Source organism: Stegostoma tigrinum, chromosome 38 (genome assembly GCF_030684315.1).
Source record: "Stegostoma tigrinum isolate sSteTig4 chromosome 38, sSteTig4.hap1, whole genome shotgun sequence".
NCBI classification, from domain to species: Eukaryota; Metazoa; Chordata; class Chondrichthyes; order Orectolobiformes; family Stegostomatidae; genus Stegostoma; species Stegostoma tigrinum.
The window spans coordinates 810,661-827,413 of NC_081391.1; the positions used below are offsets into that span (position 1 = coordinate 810,661).

A 16,753-nucleotide genomic window follows, 5' to 3' on the forward strand; every position below is an offset into this window, starting at 1 on the left:
AAAACTATGTTCTTCACTATTAACCACTGTACCAACCTTGGTGTTGTCGGCAAACTTGCTTAACGTTCCCTCCTCATTTGCATCTGTATAATTTATTTACATGACAAACAATAAGGGAGCGAGTACTGATCCTTGTAGCACACCACTGGATATCGGCCTCCAGTCAATCGGACAACCTTGTGTCCTATTACTAAGCCAGTTTCCGATCCATCTCACCATGCTTCCCTCAATACCACATATTTACCCTTCTCAATCAGTCTCTCATGTGATACTTTTGTAAAATCATTGCTAAATTTCTGTATAAGCTACATCAACCGCATTTCCCTCACCCATACACTGGATCGCATTTTCAAAATATTTTAACAAGTTTGGTAGACATGACCTCCCTCTGATAAAGCCGCGCTGATTCTCCCAATAAGCTCATGCTTTTCAAAGTGAATACTAATTATCTCCTTCAGACTTTTCTCCAGTAGTTTCCTAACCACTGATGAGAGACTCAGTGGTCTATAATTTCCTGGTTCATCTCTACAAACTTTCTTGAAACGTGGAACCCTATCAGCTGTCCTCCAGACGTCTGGCACACCGGTGCCAGACAGGAATTAAAAATTTGGGTCAGAGTCCCTGTAATTTTTTTTGCTTTGCCTGCCACAGCAGCCTGGAATGCAATTCAACTGGGCCAGGAGATTTGTTCATTTTTAAGCCCCTCAGAGCTTCCAATACCTCCCGACTTCCTGTAACAAAATGTACAAGCTCCACACAGTCCCTTTTACTGAATTCCATACCTACAGTCTCCTTTACCAGGTGAAGACCAAGAAAAGTATTCATTTCACAATGTTCAATATCCTGTAGCTTCACATTGAGTTTCAGACACATAACTACTCGCATACAGGTGGGAACTCAGGGCAAGATACACTGCACAAGATATATTACAAGATATATTATAGATTATAATTCCTACCACGTCTGGCAACAAACTGGGAAGCGGAGAAGTGAGATGCTAAGTAACAAAGGGATCAAGAGAGGTAAAGGAAAACAGAGGTGGCATTGAAACAAATCCTATACCATCATCCAGCCATGGCAGCATCTGTGGAGAGACAGCGCTACAGCAGTCCCAAGACAAAAATATTGGCCAGTGACCACTGCGTTGAAGTGACATGTAATTGGAAGCTTGGAGTCATTTTGCAGACAGAATGCAGATGTTCCACTAAGTCACCCAGTCTGTCTTTCATCTTGATGTCGAGGCCACATTGTAAGCAGCAAACACAATCGGTAAGACCGAATGAAACGCTGGTAAACCTCTGCTTCACCTGGAAGGTGTGTGTGGAGGTTAGGATAGTTAAGTAAACAAGCTGGTGTTACACCTTCTATGACTGCATGAGTAATTGTCATAAAGGGGTGTTGGGAATGCAAAGTCGAAGAACAGCTCCCATTTTCCAGTTGGGGTCCCTGCAGCCTTCAGGACTCAACATAAGAGTTCAATATTTTTAGGGTCTGAACACCTCCTTCCATTTTCTTTACCCGGCCCCACACCCCAGAACTTGACTTCACAGGCAGCTTTCAGCACACCCAACCCATTCTCCCCTATTTATGGTCCCTATTTTCAACTTTTCTCCTTCCTGGCATACCACTATCCATCCTCCTGATTGCCTGTCTTTCTCTCCCTCTGGGTTCCATCTCCACCTACCCTCGTACTCCTTTACCCCACCTACCCACCATCTTCAGCATATATAATCACCTTTTCCACTACTATTTGTTCTGATGAAGAACAGTGGACCCAAAACATTAACTCCGCTTTTTCTCCAGCAATTTTTTGTTTTTGCTTCAGATTTCCAGCAACAGCAGTTCTTGGCTTTATTTGAACAAATCTGCTTCATTACACATCAACAGCCAATGTATGAATCTTTATCCAAGGCAATCTGACTAAATTCAGTTTTGTGTTTGTGAAAAAAAATAGATAAATCCACTAGGTTCAGACAAGGTTTCTCACAAAGGTGGCACTCGAGTATGCAAAAGGACACAGCAGCATTAAGAGAGTTGTTCAGGACCATGAAGTTAGGTCCCGGTTTACACCTTTGGTGAAGTGACTCCAAAATTTGATTACATTATCAGTCAGAGACTCAAGATGATTGTGGGGAGCCAAACGAAAACTGTACTGCTAGTCTTATCTAAGCAGTAAAGTGACTTAATGCTCCCAGCACTTGACAACAGCAGGTGACATTTTGTAGCAGGGGTACTGCTACCTGCGTTATCTAGTGAAACTATAATCGAATATGATCATTCTAGGCTAGCAAAGAGAGAGAGAGTATTTATCCATCCAACATTTTTCTGAGCTGTTTTATAGGTGATAACCTCGTCTGTGTACAATACAAGCAGCACTCAGTTGAGGAGTCAGTTAATTACATTTGGTTATGGGATAAATATTAGCCAAAAATTTCCTACCTTTCTTTATATATAACATCTTTCACATCTACTGAGACAACAATCAAAACACTTTTAAAGTCTCGACAACAAACTGAACCTCCAGCAAAGTACTAATTCACCTAAGTGTCAGTCAAGAATGCAATTCTGAGGTGTGGTTTTAATGTCAAATCTAAATCTTGCACTGACAAACAGGAACTGTCCATTTGATGCCCACCAGCTTTGCTGATTAACTTCAAAAAAGAATCTATGCTTTCTGAATCGATACATATATTTAACATAAATCTTGTATAAACTTTTCAAAGACATACACGAATGAAAGATTCAAAAGATCCGGAGTAACAAAATCTCTCCTTGGCTGCACCAATAACAATTTGGTGAGAAAAGAACAAGATTCATTTTTTTCTACAGCTAGTGATGTTTAAAGAAATATTGGCAGCAATTCATATAACCAAATAGCAGTTTTCTCATAGATAGTAACATAAATGAAAGTTGAATAACTTCAAATGAATACATCTTCTAGGCATAATTTAAACTGGTTATAACTAACCTATCCAAGAATCATTAAATTTTAAATAAAGAAAATTGCGAATACTTACAGCCAGAGTTTTACCAGATCCAGTCTGTGCAATTCCAACCATGTCACGCCCACTGAGTGCCACTGGAAAACCCTGGCATTGGATTGGTGTCGGCTCCACAAAATTCAGTGAACACAGAACGTCCATCACATAAGCTAGGAAAAGAAAAGAAAAACATTCATAACAACATCTATAATCATCAAAAGGGTAGATCTTGGAAATCCAACCCTCAGGGCAACTTTATCAGAACAAGAAAATTATAGATTACCAGTAATTTAAAAGAGAACAGAACAGTGAACAGGGAATACAGAAGAGTGGTTGTGAGACCTATAAAACGTGTTCTTATTATTCTTCCAATTACACTACAACAAATACATTTCAACTGCCTATTTTCCACCATATTTCTGAGAACATGTATATACTGTGGTTTATTCTTCTTTCTGCATTCTGGTCCTTTTTAGACATTTCTGTTGTAATTTATTTCCAGTTCTGAAGTTCAATAACTAAACACATTGGATGCAGACAGAGCCGCGAAATACAGCCCGCATTTCTTAATTTTAGTGTGTAAAACCTTGCCACTTGCATCCGTCAGCAAATCACCTAACTAACATTTAACACCTATTAGGCCTGTGCAACATTACAGTCCATTTGAAAGAATACAATTCACAATAGGAGTCTTGGTTTTTCATTACTCTTACAGGAAGTAAGAAAAAGGGCCTCGGCAAGCCACAAATGTATGGTCATTTTGGATCTTGAAGTAAACTACAACATCAATATTTAAATAAACCTGCCTGGAATCTATTACCTAATGTGGTCTCATTGTTGCACATTTGCTGACAATCTTATCTATACAATTCACCGGTTTCAAGGTCATACACAACAGTAAATCATATTGAAACAACCCATGATTCTAAATCCAGAGTCCAAGGCTTCCCTTCAAAACACCCTCTGCACATTTAAATTTTATATGTAAGCATTTGGTACACACACACAAACGTAACATATAGGAAGACATAAAGCAGGAAGCAAAAGATCACAGTCGAGAAAAACCTCCAAGAGGCAAATCTTCACTGCACACGTTGACACTCACAGGGGAAATTTGCTTGGTGAAACTGGAACACTGGTTTTGGGCAGTCTGTTCCTTTTGTTGTAATCTCTTTCTTTCTGCGAAAGTCCTCCACATCGTACTGTCAACAAAGTCAAAAAGCAGTTTCAATTAAAACAGTTCAGCTGTATCAGCAAGTCATCCAGACTCTTAGCAGGTGGAGACGGACCCCAGCGTTTAGTGGCAATACCTCAAAGTTTAGACACTTACTACTTCAAATGCATTCTAAAATTTGCCAATTCTGGATTAAACTCACAAATTAACAGTGTAAGGACCATGCATTTCTATTTTCTGTTTTTAAACCAGGGTACTTAAATGATGAAGGGTCAGAACAACAGCACCAACAAAGTACCTTTGCCACACCAAGCCTGGGCCAGTTAAGAACAACCACCTAATTATTCTAAACACGTTTTCTAGCACTTAGTTCATAGCCTTGTTTTCTTTGGCACTGCAAGTACACTTATAAACACTTCTAAAAATGTTATGATAGTTTCTGTCTCTAACACCCATCCGAGCAGTGAGTTCCAGATTCCCACCACTCTCAGTGAAACGTTTAATCCTCACATCCCTTCTCAACCCTCTGCCCCTTATCTTAAATCTACGGCCCCTATTCACTGATCCCTCCATCAAGGGGAACGTCCCCTCCTGTCTATCCTATCTATGCCACTCGACTTTCTGCACCTAAATGCACTCTGCTAGAGAAGATACTGGCAGATAAGATCTATTTACATTTGGAAGAAAATGGGCTTATTAGTGATAGGCAGCATGGTTTTGTGCAGGGAAGGTCATGTCTTACCAACTTGATAGAATTCTCTGAGGAAGTGACAAAATTGATAGATGAGGGAAAGGGCTGTAGATGACATATACATGGACTTCAGTAAGGCATTTGATAAAGTTCCCTATGGTAGGCTGATGGAGAAAGTGAAGTCACGTGGGGTCCAAGGTGTACTATCTAGATGGATAGAGAACTGGCTGGGCAACAGGAGACAGAGTTGTAGTGGAAGAGAGTTTCTCAAAATGGAGAACTGTGGCCAGTGGTGTTCCACAGTGATCTGTGTTGGGATCATATATATAGATATACGTAAATGACCTGGAGGAAGCTACAGATGATCTGATTAGTAAGTCTGCAAATAACACTAAGGCTGTTGGAGTAGCAGATGGTGAAGGGGACTGTCGGAGAATGCAGCAGAATATAGACAGATTGGATAGTTATAGAACATAGAGTATAGAACAGTATAGCACAGTACAGTTGGGCAGAAAAATGGATGATGGAGTTCAATCCAGGCAAACGCGAGGGGATGCATTTTGGAAGATCCAATTCAAGAACAAATTATACAGTAAATGGAAAAGCCCTGGGGAAAATTGATGCACAGAGAGATCTGGGTGTTCAGATCCACTGTACCATGAAGGTGGATAGAGTGGTCAAGGCGGCATGTGGCATGCTTTCATTCATTGGACTGGGTACTGAGTATAAGAGTTGGCAGGTCATGTTACAGTTGTATAGGACTTTGGTTCGACCACATTTGGAATACTGCGTAGTTCTGGTTGCCACATTACAGGATGGCTAGCAAGAAGCTTGTTCCCAGAGTGGGGGACTCAATTACTAGGGGTCACAATTTCAAAGTGAAAAGGGAAAAGTTTAAGGGAGATACGCGTTGTAAGTTCTTTATACAAAGGGTGGTGGCTGTCTGGAAGTGTTGCCAGCAGCGGTAGTAGAGGCAGGCACGATAGCATCATTTAAGATGTACCTAGACAGATACATGAATGGGCAGGGAGCAGAGGGATACAGATCTCTGTAAAATAGGCGACAGGTTTAGATAGAAGATCTGGATCGGCACAGGCTTGAGGGCCAAAGGGCTTGTTCCTGTGCTGTAATATTCTTTGTTCTTGTTCTTGTTCTTTGTAAATCACATCCCCTCTCTATCTCCACCACACCATGGGTAACAATACTAGTCTGTCCAATTTCTCTGTATAACTGAAACTCTTCAACATCTTGCTAAATTTCTTTGCCACCCGCTCAGTGCTATCACATCCCTCCTATAATGTGGATTCCATAACTGCACACAATGCTCTAGCTGCGGCCTAACCAATGTTTTACACCGTTCCAGCACATGTTCCAATTCAGTTCTTAAGCTCTAAGCCTCAATTAATAAAGGCATAAGTCCCATATGCCTTCTTGACTACTTTATCTCCCGGTCCTGCTACCCAAGGGGCATGTGTACCAAGGTCTTGCTAATCGTCAATACATCTCAGTGCCACTGGTGCGATTTGCTCTACCCAAGTGCGTCATCTCATACATATCCGGACTAAATTCCATTGCACTCGCCCATCTATATCCTCTTACAATTTGAAGGCTATTCTCCTCACTGTTTATCACCCCACCCATTTTGTAAAATCCACAAACTCACTGATCAACCCCCTACATTAAAGTCATTCATATAATACACAAACAACAAGGACAGAACTCCAGTGAATGCAGGCTTCCAGTCACAAAAGATGCCACGAACTTTTGTGACATCACTAGGATTAGCAGAACTCTCCTCCCAGGCAGGTTACCCGAGTGTGACATAACAATAGCTGGTTAGGTTTACACAGCACATGCGTAACAATTTTAAATGCAACCCTTCGTCTTCTTCCAGGCACAGAGCAGATAAGCACAAAACAGAAAGACCTGACAGCAGACAAATCAAATTAATCAACATTAGAACATTTTATCTTTCTCAACTGCAGCTTCCCACTCCATAAACTGAAAAGCCAGACTCCATTTCCTCAATTTATTCCCTTAGGGTCCTAGAACATTTTCAAAGACAGAATGTGGATTAAAGGGATTAAGTACACGGAATACGAAAAAGATGATCTTACTACATGAGTCTATGCTGTTATTTATAAACCACAAGTCTCCTCTCATTCTATCTATTTCATCTCAATCCCCAACATATCTTATAATTCCTCTTTTCTCTCATGGTTACGTTTAATCACCTTTCTTACTTTCCTAGTCTATTCTTACATAACTGTCTCGCAATTATAGCCACAACATGAAATATTTTCTCCACATCTACTCAGTACAAAAGATTTATAATTTTTAAAATGCTGAGGTTACTTCGAAGGTTTCTTGCTTCTAGAGAAAAAGACCCCAAGCTGGGGAATAAATTACAATTCTTGTTTACTGCTTTACTGAGCCAAGACGTTAAGACCATAAGACAATAAGATATAGGAGTGGAAGTAAGGCCATTCGGCCCATCGGGTCCATTTAATCATATCTGATGGGCATTTCATCTCCACTTCCCTGCACTCTCCCTGTAGCCCTTGATTCCTTGCGGGATCAAGAATTTATTAATCTCTGCCTTGAAGACATTTAATGTCCCGGCCTCCACTGCACTCCATGGCAATGAATTCCACAGACCCACCACTCTCTGGCTGAAGAAATGTCTCCTCATTTCCGTTTTAAATTTACCCCCTCTAATTCTAAGGCTGTGCCCACGGGTCCTAGTCTCCCCGCCTAAAGGAAACAACTTCCCAGCATCCACCTTTTCTAAACCATGTTAATTTCAATGATTTATTTAAATCCATCACAACACTTCTTTCCTCTTCTACCTCACTGAATTCCTCAGTTAGTTAGATTAGACTAGATTAGTCTAGACTCCCTGCAGAGTGGAAACAGGCCCTTCGGCCCAAAAAGTCCACACCGTCCCTTGGAGCATCTCACCCAGGCCCATCCCCATACAACGCACACACCCCTGAAGGCCATGGGCAATTTAGCATGGCTGATCCACCTAGCCTGCACATCTTTGGACTGTGGGAAGAAACCAGAGCACCCGGAGGAAACCCGCGGAGAATGTGCAAACTCTACGCAGTTACCCAAGGCTGGAATTGAACCTGGGTCCCTGGCGCTGAGAGGCTGCAGTGCTAACCACTGAGCCACCGTGCCGCCCATAACATTTACCCCTTTCAATTCCTCATTTTCAAAGATAAAGGTGATGCTTCTTTTATCCAATAGATTTCATCACATCAAATGGGCATTTAATTTCATTTTACACTAACCGTTCTATTCAAACGGATCTATAATTTTCTGGTACATGCCACATAGTTTAAAGGATGTCATCCAAAACTGTGATCTGTTACAATGCTGTATCTTCCTCTGCTGAAAATGGCTAGAATGCCCCAAACAACAACTACCTCACTTCAAAAGGGTGCATCTCACGTGGCATAAATATGAATGCTGTTGGGTCTTAAAAAAGGAAAAAAAGGGTAGGTTGTTCAATAAATCATGCCAGCTCTGGTATACAATAGGACTACAGCTGATCCAACATTCTTTATGTCTACTTTCCTGTCCTTCCTTGGAATCTGTTTCAGCCTTGTTTATATACACAAGTACTCTGTTCCCACAGTTCAAAAGATTTATAATTTGCAAAAAATGCCGAGGTTACTTCAAAGGTTCCAGAACCTGCAACCTCAGGAGAAATTCCTCCTCGTCCCAGTCTTAAACTGACACCCCTTTGTTCTGAAACTATTGAAATGAAACATCCTCTTAGTATCTACTGTATCTAGCCCCTTAAGAATCCTATGTTTGAAATGCGATCAGCTCTCAATCTAAATTCCAAGCAGTCGAGTCCCAACTTGTTTAACCTTTGCTCATAAGACAATCCATCCATGCCAGTGATCATCCTAGTGAACTTTCTCTGCACAGCCTCCAATGAAATAAGATCTTTCCTTAAATAAGGGGACCCTGATCTCAGCAGCACCTTGGAGAGTTGCAGAAAGAGTTGATTTGATTTGATTTACTATTGTCATACATACCAAGATACAGTGAAAAGTATTGTTTTAAATGCCATCCAGACAAATCATACCTTACACAAGTATGTCAGGGTAATGGAACAGAATGCAGAATATAGTGCTACAGCTACAAAGAAGGTTCAGAGAAAGATCAATTCTACTGAGAGATCTCTAAGCTTACATTCCAAATCTCATGAAATAAGTCATTCCATTAGCCTTCCTGATTACTTCTTGTACCTACTCGCTAGCTTTGTGTTTTGTGGACAAGTACCACCAAGTATGTTGCAGTGTTCTGCAGTTTTTCTCTAATTTAGCTAATACAGTTCTTTCTTGCTCCCCTCCAAAAGGCACAGCAGAGGGGTCTTGAAGTTCATGTCCCCAGTTCCCTGAAAGCTGCCACCCAGGCAGATGGAATTATTAAGAAGGTGTATGATATATTAGCTTAAATTAACAGAGGGACTGAGTTCAAGAGCCATGAAGTTATGCTCCAGCTATACAAAAGCCTGGTTCGGCCACATCTGGAGTATTGTGTCCCGTTCTGGTCACCTCGTTGCGAGAAAGATGCGGAAGCGTCGGAAAAGGTGTAGAGGAGATTTGCCAGGATGTTGTATCAGCGATAAGGGGAACTGCAGATGCAGATGCTCTCTGAAGGGTCTAGGCCCGAAACGGCAGCTTTTGTGCTCCTGAGATGCTGCTGGGCCTGCTGTGTTCATCCAGCCTCACATTTCATTATCTTTGCCAGGATGTTGCCTGGAGTGGGGGTGGTGTGGAGGAGAAGAGAGAGGAGGTCTTACAAGGAAAGGTTGAGGCACCTACGACTTTTCTCTTTACAAGGATAAGAGGCGATTCGATAGAGATGTACAAAATGATCAGTGGTATAGGTAGAGTGGACAGCCAGAGACGTTTTCCTCGGGTGAATATAGCTATTACGAGGGGGCATAGTTTTAACGTGTGCCGAGGTAGATACAGGGGAGACATCAGAGGTAGATTCTTTACTCAGAGTGGTCAGGGCGTGGAATGCATTGCCAGAGAGGGTAGTGGAGTTGGCCTCATTAAGGGCATTTAAGAGGCTATTAGATAGGCATATGGATGATACTATAAGGTAGAGGTGGAGGTTAGATGGACCTTAGGATTAGGGTAAAAGTTTGACATAACATCGTGGGCCAAAGGCCCAGTACTGCTCTATGTTCTATCTGCAAATTTGGCCACAGTACATCTGCTTTCTTACTCAATGTCATCAACATATTGTAAACAGTTGCCACCCCAGCACAGATCTCATGCAGCCCTTCCAGTTTGCTCCACCATTCTATCAAGTCATGGTGATTTGAAACCTAACTGCCTATTTGTTCCATGTCCCTTAATCCTTTCAACTGAAAAGGTCAAGTGTAGTTCGAGTATCAATTATCATTTGCAGAAGTTTGAAACTTCTCTCAGATTTTGGGTAGAAGCATTTCCCATTTTCTCATGCATCCACACCTAACTTCATATAATACTCCTAGTCCTAGACTCCCTATTGAGCAGAAATAGCTGCTTTAGATTGTAAAGATTGCACCTTTTTAAGTGGACCAATCTAAGAAAAACTTTTCAAAACCTCAACTGTTGCATATTTGAAAAGCAAGTAATTTAACACTCAGGTTAAGCGTCATTTAAAGAGCTGCTTGAACAAGCAGCAATTTAAGATTAGGCTGCAGATAGAATCATAGAAATGTGCAGCATGGAAACAGGTCCTTCAGTCCAACTTATCCATGGTGACCAGGTAACTTAAATTAATCTATTCCCATCTGCCAGCATTTGGTCCATATCCTTCTAAACCGTTCCTATTCATGTACCCATCCAGATGCCTTTTAAATGCTGCCATTGTACTAACCTCCATCTCCGCCTCTGGCAGCTCAATCCTGCCCCTCAGATCCTTTCTAAATCTTTCCCCGCTCACCTTAAATCTATGATCTCTAGTTTTAGACTCTCCTGCCCTGGGGAAAAGACCTTGGCTACTCATCTATTCATGCCCCTCATGATTTTATAAGCCTCCAATGTTCCACAGAAAAGAGCTCCAGCCTATTGTGCCTCTCCCCTATTGCTCAAGCCCTTAAACTGTGGCAGCATCCTTGTAAATCCTTTCATACTTCACAACATTTTTCCTATAGCAGGGAAATCAGAATTGAACACAATATTCCAAAAGTGGCCTAACTAATATTCTGTATAGCCAGAACATGCCCTCCCAACTCCTATACTCAATGCACTTACCGAACGCCTTCTTCACTGCCCTGTCTATCTGTGACTTCACTTTCTGAAACTATGAACCTGCACCCCAAGATCTCTTTTCTTGGCAATACTTCCTAGGACCTTACCACTAAGTATAAGCCCTGCCCAATTTGCCTTAACAGAATGCAACACTTCACATTTATCTAAATTAAACTCCACCTGTCACACCTCAGTCCATGTGCCCTTCTGATTGTGATCCCATTGTAATTGGTGATCATTTTTTTTGCTGTCTACTATACCAATTTTGGTGTCATCTGCAAACTTACTAACCATTCCTCCTATATTCACATCCAAATCATTCATATAAATGACAATAAACTACAGACCTAGCTCACTGCTGGTCACAGGCCTCCAGTTTGAAAAGCAATCCTCCATCATGGACAAGCATATGGACGTACATGGAATAGTGTAGATTGGATGGGCTTCAGATCGGTATGATAGGTCGGCACAACATCGAGGGCTGAAGGGCCTGTACTGTGCTGTAATGTTCTACGTTCACAGTAATCACCACCCTCTGTCTCCTACTTTCGAACTAATTTTGTAACCAAATGACTAGTTCTCCCCGTGTTCCTCGTGACCTAACCTTGCCATCCAGCCTACCAGGCAGGACCTTGTCAAACGCCTTACTGAGGTCCATACAGACAACATCCACTGGTATGCCTTTATCAATCATCTTCACTTTTTCAAAAAACTGAAATCATGTCAGTGAGACATGATTTCCCCATGCATAAAGCCATGTTGATTTTGATGAACTGAATCTAAGAAGTTCCGTATTTAACATTGGTTAACAGCAAGAAATTAACTGGTCTATAGACTAATGATCAGTGACTGATGACAAAGGCATTTCATTTGCTAGCAACTGTGTGATTGGCTCTTCGATAACCGAGTAACTTGAGGCTGTGCACAACAACCAGAGAAGTGATCAGATCTCCAACAGCTCAGGAGCTGTTTCTGTTCTCTGTAGTCAAAACCTAATTTAAATCCAAAGAAATCTATTTTATCTTCCATTCAATAGTTGCTGCAATTGGAAGGTCAGGGACCTCGAATAAATGAAATCAGTCATCCTGCACCTCTTGCAAACCAGAAGGAATTGGAAAAGGTCACAGAAACCTTCTGACCAGCAAGAACCAATTCAACAGATCTTGTGAACAAAGACTGCTAAACTGCTTTCCCTTTACTCCCTCAGTCCATGCTCCACCTTTCCTAACCCCACATACGTGTGCGTGTGTGAGAGTGTGTACGTAAGTGGAAGTTTAAGGGGATTACATGCTGTCGCAACTCATTGGGTAATATGCTGAAAATTAAGTCCTGCTTTTCCTGGAGTTGTCAGCAATGTTGAATATTTCAAAAAGTAGGCAAAATTCCCACTTTATTTGATTTTCAGTCCGAGGTTGGTAGAAAGCACAAAACAGATTTCTGTGCTTAAGAATTTCTATTTATTGCAAGTAATTATATTGTAGTTTCAGGTAAGCTGTCTAATTATGCCTTTTAAATTAAAATAGGTGTTATTTTGGTAAATCTTGTCTCTGCATTCTTGAAGTCTAAGATAACCTTCCCACAATGGTTCCAGGAACTATCAATTGCACTTGGTTGCTGTGTAAGCACACTTTTGTATAGTTGAACTGCCACTTTAACCCATATATTATATAGTCAGAAAAGTCAACAGTCCGTCAGCTTCTCTTGATCTGTTCAGGAAATCTAATGATCTGGACCCCGTTGCTTCTAGCTTTCCAATCCAGAGAAAGTCACCCATTTTAGTATTTTAGGACCTGATTGAATTACTATACGTTTGATTACATTTAATTTTATTCATCAGTTTTCTCTATTCAATTAATTTTTTTTATCATGCTTTGTGATATTACCTACACTGTTCACAATGACACCTCTCTTTTGCATCATTGGCAAAATCTGGGTATGTGACTTTCTGCCCCATCATGAGTCATTATTATTGATGGTGAATAGCTGAAGCTGCAAAACCACCTACAAAATATCATTAATCCTGCTCATTATCCCTACTCTCGTTTTTTGCTGCTTAATCCATTTCCTAACATGGTCAATAATTCTCTTCTATTTCATTAGCTGCAACTTCAGTTAACAATTTCTTTTGACGATCTTTGATGAAATGTCTTCAGTCCACATAAAAAAAATCCATATGCAACGACATTCTTTCCTTTACTTTAATCACCTCTTCAAAAATTCAACTCACCTACACCACATGCCAGTAGAAACCAGAGCACACATTATAAAAATTAATAGGTTTCAGGATACTGATGATATCAAACAGAAAAATACGGCAGAGAGAGAACTGAGCAGAAACGATCTGTTTGAATGGTAGAGCAGGCTTAATCGGAACACAGGTAGGTGATTCGACCTATATTCATTAGTCATGACTGACTGTTCACCTGTGGGGTTATTTGATCAGCTAAAAGCTTTGAAGTTGTATATTGTTTTTAAAAAAAAACTCCTGCAATTTTCCCCAACAGATGTTAGGCTAACTGGTCCAGAATTTTCTGGCTTTCTTCTCAGCTTTAAATCGCCATAATTTTTTCAATTTAGAAGGAAGGTTCTGATACAAGAGAGTTGTAAAACGTCACAGTTAAGGCCATGCAGTATCGTCAATTAAACAAAATTTGAAAACCACTGGTCTTGGGATTTGTCATTCCTTTCGACCATTACTTTCTTCAAGACTGCTATTTTGCTAAGTTTATTTTCATAACAGCAATTCAATACTTGCAATTTCCAGCACAATGATATTTTCCTTTAATTTCCTAATTGACAATTGTGATATTGGCAGTGACAGTTTAGACAATAGACAATAGGAAGGGTCACATGATAACCACATTAGGGGAATGAGAAGCAAAGTTAGATACAAAGATAGTTATTTTATGAGGAATTGACTCAAAATTAAATCAACAGTTGATATTTCATATCGCAGGATTACAGCAAAATTCTAATATCAAATTAAGTTAGTTACATCTCAGTTAACAACTCACTCAACTTTTGCAACTAGATCCATTCAGATACCCACCGGGCTTAGTCGAACCACTTCAGGGTGCTCCACATAGAAGTTCTTCTCAAATTTTGGCAACTCCTCCAGGTCCCACTTCTTCTTCCTCAAGCGTTCTCCAGGCTGTCCAAATTTCTTCCCAAGTGATGGGCCCCCACGGCTAGGCCCTCCACCAAACCGTGGGCCATTACTAGTGAGAGGAGGTTGAGTCTTAGTCAGAAATAGGTACAACTACAACCCAGCCAGCAATCCACAAATGAAGCCCACATCAGATGTTACATGTGAATTTTATTATTAGTACAGCTAGTAAGTACTATAGGCTACCCTGAGTAAGAAGATTGGAACCATTAAAAAAAAACATTGCCAAGGTGTGAAATTATGAGAGGGGCTTAAACAGGTAAGTGATATAGGGAGGACTGGAGGAATTAGGTCACGGTTGAGTCATCGTGTCATCCAGGGAGGGCGACTCTACGCCTGCGACAGTAAAATGGCTGAACCAAAGACAAGCCAGTAATGGAGAAACACAGCACGGCTGCTCAGACTAGGCCTCGCTGAACGGCTCATTGACGTACGTTACCGGGCGAGAAGGCGAGGTCGGGCTAGAGTCACATTGATTGGGTCAAACACCTGTCAAGCAAGACCCAAACGGGACAGACGGACACCAAAAAGATCCAATCAAATTTAGAGAAAACAGTCCCCGACCAATAAGAGTGCAGTGCCAACGGAAGGCGGGACCACTAGCTAAGCCGGACCCCCTCCATCTTCCCGCAAGAACTCCGGAACCCTCCTTTCGGCCGGCTGACAGAGACCCACATTCATCATCCCATCCTCGCCAGCACACAGGCCGCGAAGCATCGCACCTACATCTCGACCGGGAGGTACATCTCCTGAGTCATCCCACTAATTCCTGGGCATCAAAGTCCACGACCTTTCAGATCCCTTTAACGGCACACACAAGCCCAGATTCCCTGCACCCCGATCAACGGGGGGCGGACAGGGACCCAGAACACAACCACCCTCAACCCCCGGGGTCACTCAAATACCGGACCCCGTCAAACGACTACGCGCAAATGCTTCCTCGCCAGAGATCACGGGTGGCAAAGTCAGCAGCCACGATTCGCCGCCTGGCCTAGGCGGGGCAACAGACCTAGAAACCAGGCCTGGTGGAAGTGCGAGGCCTCTTCCTTGCCAAACCCGCTCCTTGCAAATTGCTTCTTTTGACCCGGAGTGGTAAGTGTGCGGTCCTGTTCAGCCTCCTACCTTCCTCGGTCTCTACCGCGGTCACGGTCTCCACCGAATCCTCTCATTTTCGCTCGATTCTCGGCGTCGGGGAACAAAGAAAAGCCGCAGTTCCTGCGATAGGTTCAGCAGCAACTTGCCGGAAGAGCCGACCCTCCCGCTGGATTCTCGGTTGGGAACAGCCCCCTCCCGCCGGATCCTGAACAGGAACAGCCGTACTCCGCGCCGAAACCCGAAACAGCTGTCCTTCTCCCTCCCGCCGGACCCCAGTCGGGAACACCCCTTTTCCTCCGGACCCCTGTCGAGAACAGCCGCTCTTCCTCCTCCCGCCGGACCCCTGTCGCGAACAGCCGCGCTTCCTCCTCCCGCCGGATTAAAGTCTACCTAGCAACAGAAACGTCACATCCTTGTCTGTTCGAGCATTCAAAGGACGGCCTGCGAAATAAGGCTTGTTTATCAAAACCTACTGTTAATTGCCCAGTTCTGACTTCATGTAGTTTTAGTTTAGGAAACTGTTGCGTGTATGTTAAACACCACCTTTTCCAAAGGCATTAGGAAGCGATGTCAACAGCTAAGTACTGGAAGGTTAACACAAAGGTGTTTTATTGTAAGGGGAATGGAATATAGGAAGTTTCCAGGGCGTTGGTGCGACCGCATTTGGACTATTGTATACTCTACCTATGAAAGATGATACTGGAAGTAGTTTATCCGAAGTTTACCCAGTTTGATTTCTGGAAGGAACAAAAACAAAGTTGCTGGAAAAGCTCAGCAGATTTGACAGCATCTTTGAATGAAATAAAAGAGATAACGTTTCGGGGCCGGTGACCCTTCCTCAGAACTTGATTTCTGGATGAAGGGGCTATTTCATGCGGAAAGTGTGCGTCTAAATCGATTGCAGTTCAGAAGGAGATAACGCGGTGTGAAGCTGAATGAACGCATCGGAGCAACAGGAAAGCTTGACGTTTCGCGTCCCGACTCTTCAGAAAAAGGGTCCCGACCCGAAACGTCAAGCTTTGCTGTTCCTCTGATGCTGCTTGGCCTGCTGTGTTCATCCAGCTTCACACCGTGTTATCTCAGATTCTCCAGCATCGGCAGTTCGTACTATCTCTGTGGCAGTTCAGAAGGATTTTGATTGGGTGAATGGAAAGAATCCTTCCCTCAGGAAGACTGGAATTAGGAAATACAGTGTAAAATTAAACTGTCCTATATGGGAACAGTGATCTCCCAGGACTGGAAATCCATGGAACTCTATTCCAACGAGATGGATTTATAAAATAATATAAACATATTGAAAATTCTTAAAATGCAGGTCGATTGACTCCCTTGTCAGGAATAACACTTCACTTGACCAAGGAACAGCACTCCAAAAGC

At 42.1% G+C, this 16,753-nt stretch overlaps 1 protein-coding gene across 2 annotated transcripts in view; it reads right to left on the reverse strand.

The window, feature by feature from the left end:
* The window catches only part of LOC125447054 (probable ATP-dependent RNA helicase DDX17), a 39,948-nt gene extending 24,279 nt beyond the window's left edge, over positions 1–15,669 (reverse strand). Inside the window, exons 1-4 of one of the 2 annotated variants that reach the window (XM_048521123.2) lie at positions 15,404–15,659; positions 14,165–14,333; positions 4,087–4,183; positions 3,018–3,151 (exon numbers count right to left, since the gene is read on the reverse strand). In XM_048521123.2, coding sequence (XP_048377080.1) covers positions 3,018–3,151; positions 4,087–4,183; positions 14,165–14,333; positions 15,404–15,450 — 447 coding nt within the window. In that variant the 5' untranslated portion in view covers positions 15,451–15,659. Of the gene's footprint in view, positions 1–3,017; positions 3,152–4,086; positions 4,184–14,164; positions 14,334–15,403 lie in introns of both variants that reach the window. The other variant, XM_048521124.2, reaches the window with a different exon arrangement.
* Between the last annotated feature and the right edge of the window lie 1,084 nt (positions 15,670–16,753).